The sequence below is a fragment of the Hibiscus syriacus genome, unplaced genomic scaffold (genome assembly GCF_006381635.1).
Source record: "Hibiscus syriacus cultivar Baekdansim isolate YM2019G1 unplaced genomic scaffold, ASM638163v2 tig00001478_pilon, whole genome shotgun sequence".
NCBI lineage: Eukaryota > Viridiplantae > Streptophyta > Magnoliopsida > Malvales > Malvaceae > Hibiscus > Hibiscus syriacus.
Window position 1 is genome coordinate 3,988,328 of NW_024061874.1, and position 18,286 is coordinate 4,006,613.

General features: G+C 33.4%; 1 protein-coding gene across 1 annotated transcript; it reads left to right on the plus strand.

Moving 5' to 3' along the window:
- Positions 1-15,433: 15,433 nt before the first annotated feature.
- LOC120128071 (probable serine/threonine-protein kinase PBL23) lies at positions 15,434-16,688 on the plus strand. The gene is made up of 5 exons (XM_039145857.1): positions 15,434-15,572; positions 15,665-15,846; positions 15,881-16,070; positions 16,152-16,543; positions 16,680-16,688. Exons 1-5 carry the CDS (start codon positions 15,434-15,436, stop codon positions 16,686-16,688), a joined length of 912 nt encoding a protein of 303 aa, XP_039001788.1.
- Positions 16,689-18,286: the final 1,598 nt, after the last annotated feature.

Genomic DNA, 18,286 nt, shown 5'->3' on the forward strand with positions numbered 1-18,286 from the left:
AGGACCTTAGCAGCAGTCCTCGCACCTCCGAAATGTCCTCCACAGGGGGCTGTGTGGCAATGATGTAGAATGTCTCTTTGCTCCTCATTAGGAACACAACGTCGAATTATTTGATCGATGCATTGTTTGAATAAGTATAGCTCTTCCCAGAATTATAACTTGGTAGTATTCTTGAACTTCTTCCTACCCTGGTTGTTCAATTCATAAGGCAAAATACCACTAACAAGAAAATTAACGATGTCAGTGTACCACAAAATTACCGTAGCATATAAATTTTTCTGATCAGGGAATTATTATTGAATATCTAAAATTTTATGGCATTCAAAATTGTTTTCTAGCTTAGAAAAATGATATGTAACCTGGTGTTCAATACCTTTCCTATATATTACCTCTAAGTCAAATTCTTACAGTAGTAATATCCACCTAATGAGACTAGGCTTGGCATCTTTCTTGTTCACTAAGTATTTTATAACTGAGTTATCAGTGTGAACAATGACTTTGGTGCCTATCAAGTATGGCATAAATTTGTCAAATGCAAATACCATGACAAGTAATTCTTTCTCAATAGTAGTATAGTTCAGTTATGTTTCATTCAGGGTACGGCTAGCATAATATATAACACGGAAAATTTTACCTCTGCGTTGCCCAAGCACAGCTCCCACGGAAAAATCGCTCGCATCACACATCAACTCGAATTGTGACATCCAATCGGGGGGAACCACAATGAGTGCAGAGATAAGTCTTTGTTTCAGCTCAATGAATGCGCCATGGAAATTTTTATTGAACACGAAGGGCTGGTTTTGTTGAAGAATGGTGCATAAAGGCTTGGATATCGTGGAGAAGTCCTTGATGAATCTACTATAAAACCCAACATGTCCAAGGAAACTCTTAATTCCCTTGATAGAAGTTGGTAGGGGTAGCTTCTCGATCACCTCAATTTTGTATTTGTACACTTAAATGCAATTTTTAGAGATCATAAGGCCTAGAACAAAGCCTTCGGTCACCATAAAGTGACAATTTCCCCAATTTAGTATGAGATCGACCTCCTCGCATCGCTTGAGTACCTTTGTCAGATTGTCAAGGCATTTCTTAAAGTTATCTCTAGAAACAGAGAAGACATCCATAAATATTTCTAGAAAATCCTCAACCATGTCATAAAATATGGCTTGCATGCAGCGTTGAAAGGTTGCCGGGGAATACAGAGTCTAAAAGGCATCCTTCGGAAAGCATAAGTTCCATAGGGACACGTGAACGTAGTCTTCTCTTGGTCCTCTGGTGTGATGTCAATTTGATTATACCTTGAGTATTCGTCCAAGCATTTGATCAGTGAAAGACAAAGGGATGTGGTCCTTCTTGGTGGCCTTGTTTAGTTTAAAATGGTTCATGCATATCCACTACCCGGTGACAGCTCATTGTCTTCATTGGTCACCACGGCCATGCCTCCCTTCTTTGGCATACATAGGACGGGACTCATGCAAGAACTATTAGAGATGGGGTAAATCACTCCAGCATCAAGCCATTTGAGAATTTCTTTCATCATGACTTGCTTCATGATTGGGTTTAATCTTCTTTGTGGTTTTATGGATTTTCCATGGCATTCTTCTAGTAGGATTTTGTGCATGCTAATGGTTTGACTTATTCCCTTAATATCCACCATAGTCCATCCTAACGCTTTATTGTGCTGTGAAAAAACTCTTAACAAACTACATTCTTGGTTAGGAGTAAGGGCGGAGGAAATAATAATAGGCAAAGTTTCATTACTACCAAATAATAATATTTAAGATGTTGTGGTAAATTCTTTAATTCTAGGGTAGGTGTATGTTGTAATGAGGGCTTAGGAGGAACAAACTCATCAAAATCATGACGTTCAAAACGTGTACCTAGGCTAGCTTTGAGGAAGATAGCCCACTCATCCTCTAAAGAAAAGTCATTGGGCTCTTCGGTACTTTCTTCTTCAAATAGCCTCTCATAATTTTCCAGCTGAATGAAATTGTCATGGTAAAATTAATCAGCTTCTCTTGCACATGTTGGCATTTTCTTCTTCGGCACAATCTCCTTGATGAATTTAGCATATGTTGGCATTTGCTCCATATCTTCAAGAAAAGAACATGGATGTGAAGTTAGTTCAAAATGTCAACAAACTTCTTGAATTGAATATAATCATTATTCTTCTTCAGTCTTTGTGGGAAAAGAGATATGGGTCTCACTTCCTTAAATGAAGGGACGGGTACAACATTTTCCTTGGCATTTTTGTTCACTTTCTCAGTTGCTTTGCTCGATGAATCCTCATCCTTACCCTCTTTCACTAGTGTTTCTTCTAGCAATTCACGTTCAGCTTGCACGGTTATAGGGGGTAAATCATTCTTCGGTTTTCCCACAAACTTATCTTCTACATTGATTTGGGTGCCACTCCGTAGAGTAGTACACTGCATTGCTCCTTGCCATGAGGTTTTGTGACTTCAGTGTCACTCGATAGACGATCTGGTTTGATTTCTTATAATGTCGCAGTAATTTGATCAACCTAACTCTCCAATGCCCTTAGAGATAAAGTGTAGCTTTGAAGCAAAGATCCTTGGTTTTTTATGGAGGTCACATGGTCTTGCAGCATGGTCTTCGTGGTTTTTATACACTCTTGTATTGTGGCCTCTAAATAACTTATGTTAGATGAAGATAACCCTCCCTTCTTAGAATTATGTCATGACATATTCATTTGAAAACCTTGGGAGTCATTGAAATTCTGCTATCGACCGGGTTGGTTAGCATTGTTGGTTCTTTGATTTTCCCATAAGATGTTTGGATTTTGGTGTCATCCAGGATTATATGTGTTAGAATAGGGGTTGTATTTGCCTCGATTGTAGTTTCCCACATAGTTGATGGATTCTTATTGGTCGGGCCCTTGCTCTCATGGTGATTGTCATAGCATAATAAACATGCTGAATTGGTTGCCTTCACTTCTTTCACCTCACTTGATCTTTGTAAATTCTTTAGTATATTGGTGATAACAGCAAGTTTGGTGGACACAAAATCCTTAGTTTCTTACTCGAATGCTCCACGTGATTTTCGCTCAATTCCAAGCCTTATAGATGGAAATTGATAATCATTGTTGGCAATCCTGTCCAGAATGTCGAATGCCTCTGCAGGTGATTTATCGAGTAATGTCCCATTTACCGAGGCATCTAACATCATCCTTGTGGGTATATTAACTCTGTTATAGAACATTATCACTTGAGTCCAATCTTGAAAATCATGATTTGAACATTTACGAAGCAATCTTTTATATCGATCCCAACATTCATACATTGATTCGTCATCAGCTTGACAAAAAGAAGTGATATTGTTCCTTAGTTAGATGTTCATGTTCGGTGGATTATACCGTGGAAAAAAAGGTTTTGCTCAGATCAATCCAAGACTCTATCAAACCCGCTTGAACGCCACTCAACCAAGTCTTGTTCGGTCACGCAGAGAATATGGAAATCGCTTTAACTTTAATACATCTTCGTGCACTCCTTGTTGACGGAAAGAATCGCACACCTCTAAGAAGTTACGAATATGTTGTCTGCCATCTTCATTTGGCTTGCACCAAAATTTCCCTATGGAAATTAGCATACTGAATATGACATGTTTGAGATCAAAATGGGCTGCCTGAATATCGGGTGCCAGAATTCTTGGATTTAAGTCGTCCAAGATAGGATTTAAGTGATCACGAATGGCACGAGGTCTGGATGCATTCTTAACATTCGGAATTGCCTCGACATTTTGATCTTCCTCATGAGCAATACCATTATTTCCATTTTGATACATGTTTGCACATTGAGCACGTCTTCTTTGCCTAAACAGTATCTCAATCTCAGGTTCAATTGGTTCTAATGGCTCGTCAGAGTGTCTTCTGGTCATACACCAAGAAAAACCTGAAAAAGATAAGGAAAATAACAAGTAAAACTATATATAAAAAATAAAAGTAAAATAAAAATCCTATAACAAAACTAATTAACTTTCAGTTGCCAATCCCCGACAGCAATGCCAAAAACTTTTTCGCCAATTGTGACTACTATATATGGTCTCGAAAATATGTGCAAGTATAAACAATCGAACAAGTAATACAGTGATTAGTGAGTACAGTATCTACAGGGATTGGAGGAAATTTATAAGCTTAATCACAATATTTTACAATTTCACCTAAGTATAGTTAGTGATGTTATTTACAAATGAGAATTATGTGGAAAGATGAAATAGATGTTGGTGGGAATAGAATGATGGTGTAATGGAATATGGCAGCAAATGGAAATGTCATGGCAAAGTGGATGGAAATGTCGTGACAAATTAAATTGTGTGTAGTAGAATCAATTAAAAATGTAATGGCAAAACAAAAATGTAAAAACTAGATTTGATTGTTAGGACTTTAGACTCCTCACACAACACACTACTACGGGAATGAATGATAGGAGTCACTTAGGAAACTTAAGTTTACTTCTCATGATGGTCTTAGTTATGTGCCTTATTTTCCTAACAGAGTTTACGAATGGTGCCCTATGTTGTCTCTAGTCAGGGGACTCGATAGGTTCAAGATGACATGGAAAACCTATTGGAGTTAGCAAGTGCATGGATCCTATAGGTCTAAATAATAGGATATGTCACGATAATATTTTTTACCGGTAGCACTAACATCTAACCTCTCGATCAAGCACTACTCCTTTTAGTTGATTAAAATCCAAGCCTTATGTCTAAGGTTGGATTAGGCCTAGTTACTACCTAGAACCCTTGCTTATGTGGATCCTTCTTAGTTTCTCTCGAACACTAAGGACATGCTACTTAGTCATTCTCTCAAACACTAAGTAATCTCCTAAGGAATGACTACTCTCATAGCTCTTACAACCTTAAGGAATTAAACATCATAAACAAAACAAATAACAACATACAAAAACAACCATCCATTAAAGTAACACTTAAATAACCATCAGGAACTCCCACCAAATAAGACTAGTTCATGGTGGGGTTCAAATGTTTCAAGCAACAAAGTAAGAAATTATTTCGTTCTATACAACCCAAATAAGATAAAAGAGAGTAAACAACAAAGGGAATGAGGAAAAGCCTTCGACGTGCACTGCAGGAGCTCCCATCGGCCACCACGAACTGCCCTAGCTTGCTAGCTCCTCTCGGACGCCTAGCTCACCACTCCCTCTAGCTTGTTAATGAAGGAATTCCATGGCAAAGACGATTGATGAAAAAAGAAGATACCTTTGTCTCTCTGAATTTTAGCTCAAGGCGGAGTGTGTAAAGTCTCTTTCTTATGGTGTCTTCATCTCCTATTTATAGGAAGAGATAAAATTCCTAGGATACCCATTTTAGGCTCCTTTCATGTGAGGGTTGAGGAAGATGTGCAAGTGGTCACCTCCAGGGCAGCAGGGCGTGGACCACACAAGATCAACTTACAGTTAGATATGGTTACGACATAATTAGGCGACTCAAGTGGCATATGTATCCTACCAGGTGACTGGCGGTTGAGGGCACGTCAAGACAAAGACAGTTGGCTCATAAAAATATCATATTTCATCATTTTTGCTTCCAAAATGTCATCTGATTTGGCATTTGCATACTGCATAGCAATCTCATTATGTCACGACAATTCCTTTTTGTTTATCCTTGCTCCCAATTCCTACACATAATCAAACAAAACACCTTCCCCATAACGCAAAACCGTACAAAATAAAATACCGCTACAAAACATATTTTCACTACATGCAACTATGTTCTATTAAATGTATCTATATAATCCTATATGAACCCTTAGAAAGTCACTAACTTAAGTGAAAAGGCCCTAAATATGGTCTTTTTACAGAATTATCACAATCCAATTATCGACATTAGTAATGGGAGTTCTTTCGACGTCACTTGCAGAGTATGGTACTGATGTAATTATGGGGCATTTAGGTTACTCTTTATCTATATACTAGAGTTTAGAACTAGTTTTGATATTGAATATGGATGGATTTTGCTTTTAATAGATGTATGATTTTATGAACTTGTGTTTTTATTTATAAATTAGGTCACCTGTACCGATTTGAGGCTGTTACACACATTGATTAAGTGATCGAAAACATAAAAATTTGAAAGTTAAGTGGTAAATTGAAATTGTTTAGAACCATTTGACAAAAATAAGTAAAGTTGAGTTACTGGATTAGTATTTTGACCAGTTCTTTTACTTATGTATTTTTAAAGGTCTTTTAAGGGTTTTTTAAGTTGTATTACAATTGGATCCCTGGCGCAATGGTCGCACATCTATATCTAGATCAGAAAGTTGTGTGTTTGATTCACTTCGGGTTTCAAAACTTGGTTAATTCATGATATCTAATTTTAATGATCCCCTCAATTTTTTTTCTCTTTTTCATTTTTTAAGCCTTAAAAGAATGTTTCTTTCTCAATGATGACTTGTCTAATCCTTTCTCAAAATTCAAAGAATAATTTAGGTATTTTGTTACTATATGAAGTTACTTAAAGAGTAGTGATTGATTACATATTAAGATATTTTGTTACTATAAAAGGTTAGTTTTGGGTTAAACTATAGTAGGTTAGTTATAGTTTTAGAGTTAGAGACTATAGCTTTAGTGATGGATGTTTCCCTTTTGTTTTACCCATGTTAAGCAGGTTAATTTTATTTTCTTTAGTGTATCTTCAAGGCTTTCATAACCATGTAAGTCAAAAAGATCAATGATGTTCGGATGCAAACCGATGATAAATTTATTCATTGTATATCCTTATGTGTCGTGTATGTTTGCATGATTTATTATGGATGTCATCTCCTTGTAGTAGTCTTCTACTGAACTTTTATCTTATCGATATCGGTGAAGTCGTTGCTTAATTTCTTTAAAGTAGTATGTCATGAGAAAACGTTTTCTCATTACTTGTTTTAGTGTATACCATGAATTGATTGCTGGAAATTTTCATTTTTCTTCCTCCACCATGTGAAAGCATAACCTAGAAATTTTGAGATGATAAATGGTACTTGTTCTTCCATGAGACAATTGTTGTAGAAGAGAATGATGTCGACTCTGCTATCTTAGTCAATATAGTTATTTGGATCAGCTATTCCTTCAAATCTTTGGATTGTGATCTTTATTTTAGAAAACATATTCAACATTTGAAATCTCAATTGTGCACGTCTATGTTGTATGATGTTGTGTCAATTGTTTTCAGCTTGTCTCATCAGTTGATCATTGACGTTTTGATTTGCTAATCATTGATGAATTCCATTAAGTTATTCTATTCGTTGTTGAAGTCAATTAAGCATGTTCATTTGTTGAGCAATGGCATTCATAAGGCCTCGAAATGCCTTGAGTTATTTTAAATCATTTTCCATACTGAAAGTCACAACGCTCAAAGAAAAATTTAAAGTGGAAAAAATCAAAGAAAACAAGAAATCTCACAAATCACTCCAAGAAAGGGATGCTCTGAGAGGCAAAGAATATGATCTTGTACTCTTTAAAACTTCTCTCTAAAAAGCTTTTCAATGTTCGTATAGGAGTTCAATCACTAACATGGATGAGAAAATTACTTAAAGATCTACTAGGTCAAACAAATGTAAGACTCCAAGAGAACGAGAAAGCAATGAAGAAGAAGTATGTAAACTCTTTTAATCCTATTAACACAAGGAGGAGAATGTGTTAGATGATGTAGAGGAACAAGGAAAAGGCAAAACAAATGAACCTAAAGCAATAAAAATCAAAGAAAATTTGGGAAAAAAAACTAAACTCGAAAAAACCTGAATCACTAGATCATCTTGAGAAACATTTTGATTCTAAAATGTTTGGATTATTATTTTTTTGAATGTTCCTCAATGATTGTATATTAAATCTAGAAAATTTTAGCATGGATTTTGTTTTTAAAAAAATCTCTAAAAATTCATCAATGGCAAGTCCCCAAATCTGTCGGTCAAACACATGATCAACTTGAGCAATGTTTATGAAGGGGTTTCGATCTCCAAAAGTTTTGAAAGTTTTTTTAGATGTCTTCTAATGGATTTAGTTGAAATATGGAAATTTTTAGCACCAATTTCTTTCTAGAAAATTCTTTGAGAATTTGTCAAGGACCAATGCTCAAATCTACCAAATAATCTTGAATGATGGATCAGAAGGGTCTATTGATTTTCGATTGATATAGATTTTGGACTAGAAATTTATTTTAGGATGAAGAATGTTCATGTAAAAAAATCAGCTCCAAATCCATTCATTTACAATATCTGGTTTTTTTATATTTTTTTTAGATTTTTCTCCTTTTTTGCCTTTTTTTCCTTTTTTTCCTTTTTTATTTTATTTTCAATGAAAAACAATAAACTAATAATAAGGAATTTAAACTAAATTCAAAGAATGTAAAAAGAACCGAAAAACGATGAATCTTCACGAACTAGCTCCGTTGGGCTACCTTGATAAAGTAGACCTACAAGGAGAAACAAATTCACTTGATTCTTTGCAAGAATAGTCCCATATCTGATACCAAATGATAGAGATGCAGCAATGGATGAATGATTATTGCTCTTGTCGAAGATTCAAACCTAGAAAGCTTTAGATTCGATCAAAGAACGAGAGGGAAAGATTGAGATATTATGGGCAACAACAAGGAGATGGCATGTAAGAATTAGGGCTATTGGAAATTGAAAAAAATAGAATATTAAGACAAAACAAGTTAAGGAAAAATAAAGGATAAAGATACATAAAGATAATGGAAAAGATAGGATACGATAACTTAGCAAAATTAGAGTTTTTGGCTAATTTGATCTTGACACAAAATGAAACAATGTTATAGGCGTTAGATAGGTGATAATATATGGAATATAAATATGAAAACGAAATTGAAAAAATAATGAATGGATAAAGAGAAAACTAAGTTTGAAATTTTCCCCTGGTATGTATGTGTTGTCGCAAACTTATAGAGATTATGGGTATAGCGTGAACTTGATGATGATGATGGATATGATGGAAATATATGGATAAATGTGGTACCGAACCCTATTAGTCGTAACAAAAAGGAAAACTCGATAATTGGCTTTAACAAGCCCTCCTAATCGAAATGAAAAAACAAACCAGAGTTTGAAGATCTCTCTCATAAAGAACTTAATGAAGGAGAAGCTTCAAAGGCACATGTATCACCACTTGCAAAGAGAAAACTCTCAAAGTATTTTATTGAAGAAAACTTTATTAAGTCCTTTAGCTTGTAAGATAAGATGAACGACCAGGATAGAGCTTCCGAAAGGTGATAGATGGCATGGCATGTGATAAGCTATCATGGTTTTATCATTACAATCAAATTAGCTTTCTATCCTAAGATAAAATATTAAAAATTCGTAATTAATTACAAAAACTCGTATTAATTCCTTATATAGATTTCTGCACGTGTTGTCTTCACTAAAATGGGCATATATTGAGTTCCCGATATAGGATTGATGCGATTTAAAAATCGTTGGAAAGCTAAGGGACAACCATTCATATCTCCAGAAAACATGTTGACAAAAAAAAATCAGGATCCCATTCAAAAAATAGTCACATGTTTGCTGCTATGTTGTTCTTCTTTTCCAAGGCTTGGTCATGTAGATCAATTAGGAACATTAGTCCATCTTTCTTTGATGTTAGTCACATGTCAAAGCTTGGTTAATTCATGATATCTAATTTTAATGATCCCCTCGTTTTTTTTTCTCTTTCCCTTTTTAAGCCGTAAAAGAATACTCCTTCTCAGTGATGACCGGTCTACTCATTTATCGGGATTCAAATAACAGGTTAAGTATTTTGTTGCTATAGCAGGTTACTTTAAAGAGGAGTGCTTGATTACATATTAAGATATTTTGTTAATATACAAGGTTAGTTTTGGATTAAACTATAGCAGGTTAGTTATAGTTTTAGGGTTAGAGACTATAGCATTAGTGATGTTGCATTAGTGATGTTTCCCTTTTGTTTTACCCGCGTTCAGCTGATTAATTTGAATTTCTTTAATTTCCTTTTGTGTCAAATGGATATGTTGATTTTCTTGGGAAACGAAGGGTACTTAAAATTAAAAGGAATATGGTTAAGGAGTAGGCATCCTGCAGTATTTATCTTTTATCTGATGCTGTCACTTGCCTAAACTTCCTACTAAATCTTCGTATTCTGACTTCAACTGCGAGCTTCATGTTCTTCTTTGACTTCCCTGATCGTTCCCACGCTTTTTTTTGCCATGGAAGTGCTTGCTTGCTTGCGGTATCCTTTCTTATCGCATGATCTAAGTTATAAGTTACTATGTTTGTTGTATGCATGAAGTGATAAGTTCATTATGTATTATCAGATATGAAGGAATAATTCCTATAATTACATGTAAACCTTGATCATGTTATTGATTTAACCTAACAATTCATTCAATTCAACCCATCGTTACAAAAAACTAACCTAAAACCTTAAGATACCCAAGCCACTACAACCTTATTCATTCGTTATCATAATCACTTTTACACGACACCATGAGAGGATCCAACCAAAGAAAGAAACTACAACGTTTGAACGTTTTCTTTCTGTGATTTCGAAAACTAAAGAATCTCCATCTATAAATTGTCGTTAGTCCAAACAGCAACTAACTGAGTGGAATGTCCATAAGTGTACGGTAGTATATAGATTGACTCTGTCATTGCCAATTTTTCACACCCCTTTGTTTCTTTTTTCTACTCACCTTCTTCGCTCTCTGTTAATAGAGAGTCAAATGATCCATTAAAACATGAGCTTGTGATTAAAGGGTGTTGAACCACTTACCCTACCTTGTCACATCATACTAGAGTTACCTAACTAACGAACATTAATGATAAAGTAACCATTTTATTACCAATTGCATGTTAGTATTTGTAACTTTTAACTTTTTAAACTTCAATGATAGAAAAAAAATATTCTAAATTTTAATGATTGTTGGTTTATTTTACTATCTAATAAAATAGCTTCATTTAATTTATTTACTAGTACAAAGATTAACTTAATTTATTTAATTGTAAATGGATTAGTTAGAGATAGTATCTATGATAGGTGGATTAAATAGGTGGTTTATAATAAAGGGACTTGAATGGCATGTTAATAATACAATCCAATCCGTGGCGCAGTGGTAGAGCGTGTGATTCCAAATCAGAAGGTTGCGTGTTCGATTCAAATATTGATAAATTTTGTACCTTTAGGGGTTGTTTGGTTCAAGGATTATGGGATTCCATCGAATCCCACATTCTCATGTTTTGTTGGTCGGGAATCTCATTTCTGGTAATGTTTTATTACCAATAGTATATTTTTTGGGGTATATTACCGGGAATGTCATTACCTCCCTTCTCTTAGGTATTGTAACATTATCGGCGTTTTGGACTAAAATGCTCTTAAATTTTTATTTTTTTTCAAAAATATCATTCTTCTGTCATTGAATAATAAAAATTATACGAAGGTTAAATTACAAATTTATCCTTAAATTATTTTAAATTTACAAAAAAAAATCTATAATTAAAATTTTATATAAAATTCAGGGGTTAAAATTTTTTTACCCTTTCATTAAACCTTTTTTATATTTTTAATTTTATAAAAAAATTATATAAATATTATGAATTTAATTTTTTAAAGAAAATATATAAATATTTTACAATTTGTAATATTATACAAATATATAATAAGGACAATTTGGTCAAATATACATTCTAATAATCTTTTATTCCTTTAACCAAACACGAAAATCTTATATTCCTGCTAAACCAACCAAACACAAAATACAACATTCCCAGTAATCCTATTCCCTAGTAATCTTTTATTCCTACTGGTAATCTTTTATTCCCATTGATAATCTTACATTATGTAAACCAAACGCACCTTTAGGTTTTGCCTTCCCTTTTTTTTTATCCGTAAAAGAATTCTCCTTTCTCATGATGATTGATCTCAAAATACAAAGACTGCTTGCAGGGGAGGATTTAGAGGTGGGCCTACCTAGGCCATGACCCACCCCATGCCCCAATAAATAAATAAATAAATATATATATATAATTTAAATAAAATATATAAAGATTATGTTAAAATATTATATTGGTCTAATATATATTTTTAGATTCACTTTCAATTTAGAGTTATTATATTTTGAAATTAACAATTATATATAAATTATGTTAGATAAATATTTAGGTATAATATCAAAATCAGTTCTCGACATTAATTAAATTGATCATTTTAGTCCATATTCTATTTTTTGAGTATTATGACTCCTTAGGTTTCATTTTATGACAAAAAATCTTTAATGTTGGACTTAATAGTCACTTTGACCCTTATTTTTTTCTGAAACATTTAAGCTCTCAATGTTTTGTTTTAAGATAAAAAAAAACTCTTATTTTATAACGTTAATCGTTTGTCAAATAACGGTTTCCATCCACGAATGAAATTTTACCTAAAATTTAAAATGTTGGGGGCTAATTAGTATTATACCAATTTTTAATAATATTTATATTGACCTTCCCAATAAATTGTTTTTTCTGTATTCGCCACTGACTGTTTGGTTAAGTGACTGCAACATGAGAAAATAATTTCTTTGCGAAAACAATCAAAGTTGTTTTGTTTGTTAATTAGTGAATATTTCCTCTTCTCTGAATACTAATTGTTGCATTGCTTGGACCACTTAGCACTACCAATGAATAAGAACAAGTTTATCATCATGTTTGTTCGTTTAACTTTAATTGAACAAATAAACGATCACGAACAATTAAAAAACATAATTTCTTGTTCGTTCGTTAAGAGATATAGCTTATTCATAATTGTACGTTAAGAAATATAGTTTATTCGTTTTCGTTCACGTTCATTCGATAAAATGATAAACGAACATAAACCACAACAACAATATCCACATAAAATTCATTAATATAAGTTGCAACTTCAGAGTTAACTTTTGATATAAATGAACGAACATAAACGAATAGATTATTGAATGTTCACGAATATAAATGAATGAACTCTTTGTTTGTGTTCGTTCATTTAATTAAATGAATATAAAATTTTGTTCATATTCATTCTTTAATAAATAATCAATCATAAACGAACTTCTTACTAAACGTTTGGTTCATTTACAGTCCTATTTAACACTGGAAATATCCTGGAATCACCATTTGAAACAGCTATCTTATTCTCAATGAAATTCTGTTATCAAGATGATAATACTTATAATAGAACTGAAGCAGCTGGTTTATCTTATACAAGTCTGATTAATTTTGGAATTAGCTAAACACTATGTTCTAAGAGTCAAAGTAGAAGTCTCACATTCTCTAAAAATTGTGGTGCATCTGTGTTTGATTCTCTGTTTTGAAAATCGGACCGGACCGGCCGGTTCAACCGGAAACCGTTGCTTAGTCCGGTTTAATCTAAACCGGTTGAACCGCTATTAGTGAACCGGCCAGAACCGTTCGAACCGGACCGACTGAAAACCGAAAAAAATCGGGAAAAACCGGGAATAACCGGGATTTTTGTTTTTGTTTTTTTAAAAAAAATAAACCAAACAACGTCGTTTGTTAAACGAGCCAAGTCGAACTCTAGTATTGCTTAGCTCGACTCGAACTTGAAAACTTTAAAAGTAAGCTCAACTCAACTCAAACTCACAAGCTAAAAATTATCAAATTCAACTCAAACTCGAAATATAATATTGAAACTTGAACTCAAAAAGGCTTGAACTCAAAAAAAAAATTAGAAGCTCGATTGAAGCCTAAAATTCGAGCTTGATTGAAGTGAAAGAATAGTTCACTCAATGCTCACCAAAAGGTTCTATGATTTTAAATGTCAAATTACCTCTATTATTTATAGAAATTAGTTGTGATGCGCTTCTATGTTTCTTAGCAATATGAGATTGTTTTGTTCTCATATTTTTACTCTTTAGACTTTTGGGATGCTCTTCTATGTTTCTTAGCCATGTGGGATTGTTTTTAAAAAAAATTAAACCAAACAATATCATTTTGTTATGATTTTTTAACCCCAAATTTATTTTTTAATTATAGTTATATAATTATATTTATTATTTAATATGTTTTACCTTAAATATTATATTATAGTTAATTTGAATTATTTTGTTTCACTTGATTTTATGGTTTTTAACTTATATATGTTATGACTTGGTTTGAATATGACTTGTGATATAAAAAATTATTTTTTATTAAATATTTTTGGTATTTTTATTTAATTTTTTAAATAATTATGACGTCGTCCGGTTCTTTCGACCGATCGGACCGATTCGACTGGTTGAACCAGTAAACCGATAACATGACCGATTCGCTAACCGGTCCGATTCTAAAATTCATGGTTTGATTTTTCCTAGGTTTTCGCAAGGGTTTGAGAGGAACGTATGATGAATTGCATGGGTCCCTTTTGCCACGTGCAAGTCTTCCCTCCAATTTTAAACATGCAAAATTGACGTAAGAGAAGGAAAGAAAGGTCTAATTCTAGTTTTAGTCCCTATTCTATATTAGACATAATTTTATCCTACTTTTATAATATTAGTAATAAATCTAATTTGATTGTTTTTCTTCAAACAATGCAATTTATATTAGGGTAAAACACATTACATGTCATTCAATTATTAGTTTGATTACAATTAAGTTATTTTTCTCTAAAAGTTATAATTTAATGAATTAATTAAAATATTATTATAAATAGCTCACTTACCATTAAATATTAGTGGACAAAGCGAACACATTTGGTATCTTCCTTCCCTTGTAGTTCCCTTCCTCACCCGTATAAGTAGGATTAGAATTAGATTTAATTTTAAAAAAAAAAATTATGGACATGACTTGATATAATAAGAATTTTAATTCCCAAACTCATATATTCAATCAATTTGGTATTAATTAGAAATAAATTTAATAAATATAATATTTCGTATTTAAATAATCAATTGGTTAATTAAATAATAACTTTTACAAAAAAAATACTAATGTGTATTCGAATTAATAACTAAGTTATCTATAATAGTCTACCATAAATAAGATTATAATCGAGTCGAGCCGAGTTTCGATTCGAGAATCATTGAGTTGAATTCTAATTTTTGTAGTGGAACACATTGTGAGCACATGCATCCATTGAATACCAAAATTTTGGAGAAGATGTTAGGAGTTGGTCTCAGATTTGTTTAAATGGAATTTAAGTGGACGCATCAGTTCTTTCTGTTTCTACCAAACCTATTCAAAAAAAAATTTAAATCTCTTTCCTTTTAGTTTCTTAGTGCTGATCTCTTCTCTATGGATGAAGCTAATCGAAACACTTCCATGTTTAGCAAACTGATAATACTGACCCAAGCTCTTAAATGGAACGTTAATTAAACCAAACTCTAGCCCTTGCATTATAAGAACACGCACAGTTCTGGGTTTCAAGACACACCCCTTTGTTTTCTTTGCCACCATTTTTAATAATTCTGGAATTGGAGATTGGGAAAGAAAATGAGTTGTTTCTCTTGTTGTGGACTGGAGCTGCATCAAGGTACTGGTTCTCTTCAGGAGAGTGCTTATGGCAGCATTGATAGCAATAACAATGGGAAATCATTGAGGTCTTTGCTCAATAATTTGTCAAGCAAAACAGGTATTATTTGTTATCTTTTGATGTAACTGAAACCCAGATGGTACTCAATTATTCTAGGAACTTTTGTTTTGATCATTCTAATCAATGTGCAGGTAGTGGCAATCAGAAAATAACTAAAGAGTTTCAGAAAGCTAGAAAAACTAAAGTTTCAGCTTATATTTTCACAATTAGAGAACTAGTTGTTGCTACAGACAACTTCAATCCTAATTGTCTGATAGGGGAAGGTCAACTTATTTCTAAATGTTTCGTGCATGTTGCTAATATGACCCTGAAAGTTCACAATTTGTGTGCTTGGTTTAACTTCTTAGATTGTGTCCGTGAAGCAGCTCGATAGGAATGGATTGCAAGGAAGCAGAGAATTCTTCTCAGAGGTTCTAATGTTAAGTCTGGTTAACCATCCGAACCTTGTAAACCTGATTGGCTATTGTGCAGATGGGGATCAAAGGATTTTAGTTTATGAATACATGGCAAATGGATCTTTGGAAAATCATCTTCTTGGTATGTTAACATGGCACTCTTTGCACTTATTCTGTACTCATTTATACCAGTGGATTCTGATTTTGTTATCTATTTATTTAGATGTGCCTTCAGGTAAGGAGCCATTGGATTGGAATACAAGGATGAAAGTAGCTCAAGGAGCTGCGAAAGGGCTAGAATACCTACACGATATCACTGATCCGCCGATAATTTATTGCGATTTTAATGCATCAAACATACTACTAGATGAGAACTTCAATCCCAAATTCTCTGATTTCGGACTTGCAAAGTTAGGCTCTACTGGAGGGAAGGACCATGTATCAACGAGGGTCATGGGGACCTATGGCTATTGTGCTCTGGAATATGCAATGACAGGCCAGATCACAACGAAATCCGATGTTTATGGTTTTGGTGTAGTGTTTCTGGAGCTCATCTCGGGTAGGAGAGTTATTGATATTGAAAGGCGAGAGGAAGAACAAAATTTGATTGCTTGGGTATTTTCATCGAGCCTTGAATCAGTAGTTTATAGTACAAAAAATGAATGCGATCTTTACATGCCTTTAGAGTTTAATTACTGGGTTAAGTTTATAAATCTAAGTTTATCATCCATCATTCCTCAACATCTTGCAGGCAGAGTGATATGATCCCGGTTATTTGTTTCGAGTCATATACGTTGTTGCCTGATCGTGATTCTAGTAAGAGATTGAATTGCTTTCTTTGAACGGAAGATGATGGAAGTTGTAGTTTGGATGGAATGGAAGTATGGAAAAGGTATGGATTGGTAATGGTGTGGAATATTTAAGATGGATTGAAAAGAAAATGGATTGTGACCCGTTAGCTATATATAGCTAAGAACCAACAATATAATATGATGGAATCTAGGTGGAAGATGATGGAATGTGACCCGTTAGCTATAGGTGAGCTAGGAACCAACGTTATAATAAAATGAAAACGAGGAAGGCTTCAAGATTGACAAGAAACCGATAGAGTTCTAACCCAAGAACTAAGATGAAAGCAACCTTTCAAAGAGTTTATTGTGCAAAAAGTTCTAAGTACAAATGTCATGGATGTAACCACCCAATCATCGGGTCAGTGACCAAAATGTAAGAACTTCAAAACTCGGTGTTTTAATTAGAATAATTTGATAATTTAAGGATTTATGGTGAATTTTCTATATAGGGCTTGATGAAGAATTTGTTATATTGGAGAGGGAAATATGGTCTTTGCATATTAAAGGATAAGTATCTCCTTTATTAAGTGTTTGGCATGTGGGTTTTGGGTGTATATGGAAACTCCTTCCTTGCTCTTTCTTCTTCTTCTACGTGAGCTCCCTCCCTAAAGGTAAGATTCTAAAATCTATGGGTTTCCTTTAATTTTTGGTTTTGTTATGAAAGTTTGGGTATTATATAAGCTTAAGAAGAGCTTATATAGGATTTAAACAACAAGATGAGTAAATTAAGAAGCGATTTGTAAAATGAATATTAAGATGAATTTTTGATATGGTATGGTTTTTAGAGTTTTGATGAGATTTTTGACTTGTCAATGAGTTAATTAAAGGTTTAAGAGTATTAGAATTGCATAAGAGCTTGGTTGAAAACATGGTATGATTTTTAGAGATAAGTGTTTTAATGAAATTTGGGTTGTTTGGGAGTCGTAAATGGGTACAAGTTGGTTTGGAAGTATAAAGGTAAGTTCAAAGGCTTAAGGTATGTCTATATGATAGATTTGGGAGGATTTTTGGGTGTATGTCGGGGTGAAAATGACAATTATGGGCTTGGAGTATCGGTACCACTATAACAATACCGATACTTCAAGGGAAAAATTGTGAAATTATTAAGGGTAGTATCGATACCTGTTGAAGATGTATCGATGCTATAAGGGGAGTATCGATATTGAATGATGGTATCAATATCCTTAAAACATCGAATGCAAGATTGTTATCGGTACCTTGAGGAGGTATCGATACCCTTGAAACATCGAATGCCAAATTGGTATCGGTACCTTGAGGAGGTATCGATACCCTTGAAGGGAAGTATCGATACTTGGGGGTAGTACCGATACTTCTAGGCATGAAATGGAAGAAAGAGTTCATTGCATTCCACATTATTATGATTTGATATAATCGATTCGAAGAACGATATTGATATTTTATTGTTTTGTGTAGTGATTGATCGTTTTCAATTTCCGACAACTCGACATATTAAGTATCAAATCGAACGTGTTAAAAATTTGGATTA

What these genes read in the sequence shown, in the direction of transcription:
- LOC120128071 (XM_039145857.1), top strand. Translation starts at nt 15,434, where the DNA reads ATGAGTTGTTTCTCTTGTTGTGGACTGGAGCTGCATCAAGGTACTGGT. An exon ending in TAATTTGTCAAGCAAAACAG is followed by an intron (nt 15,573 to 15,664) that starts GTATTATTTGTT and finishes ATCAATGTGCAG; the next exon opens with GTAGTGGCAATCAGAAAATA. An exon ending in TTGCTAATATGACCCTGAAA is followed by an intron (nt 15,847 to 15,880) that starts GTTCACAATTTG and finishes TTAACTTCTTAG; the next exon opens with ATTGTGTCCGTGAAGCAGCT.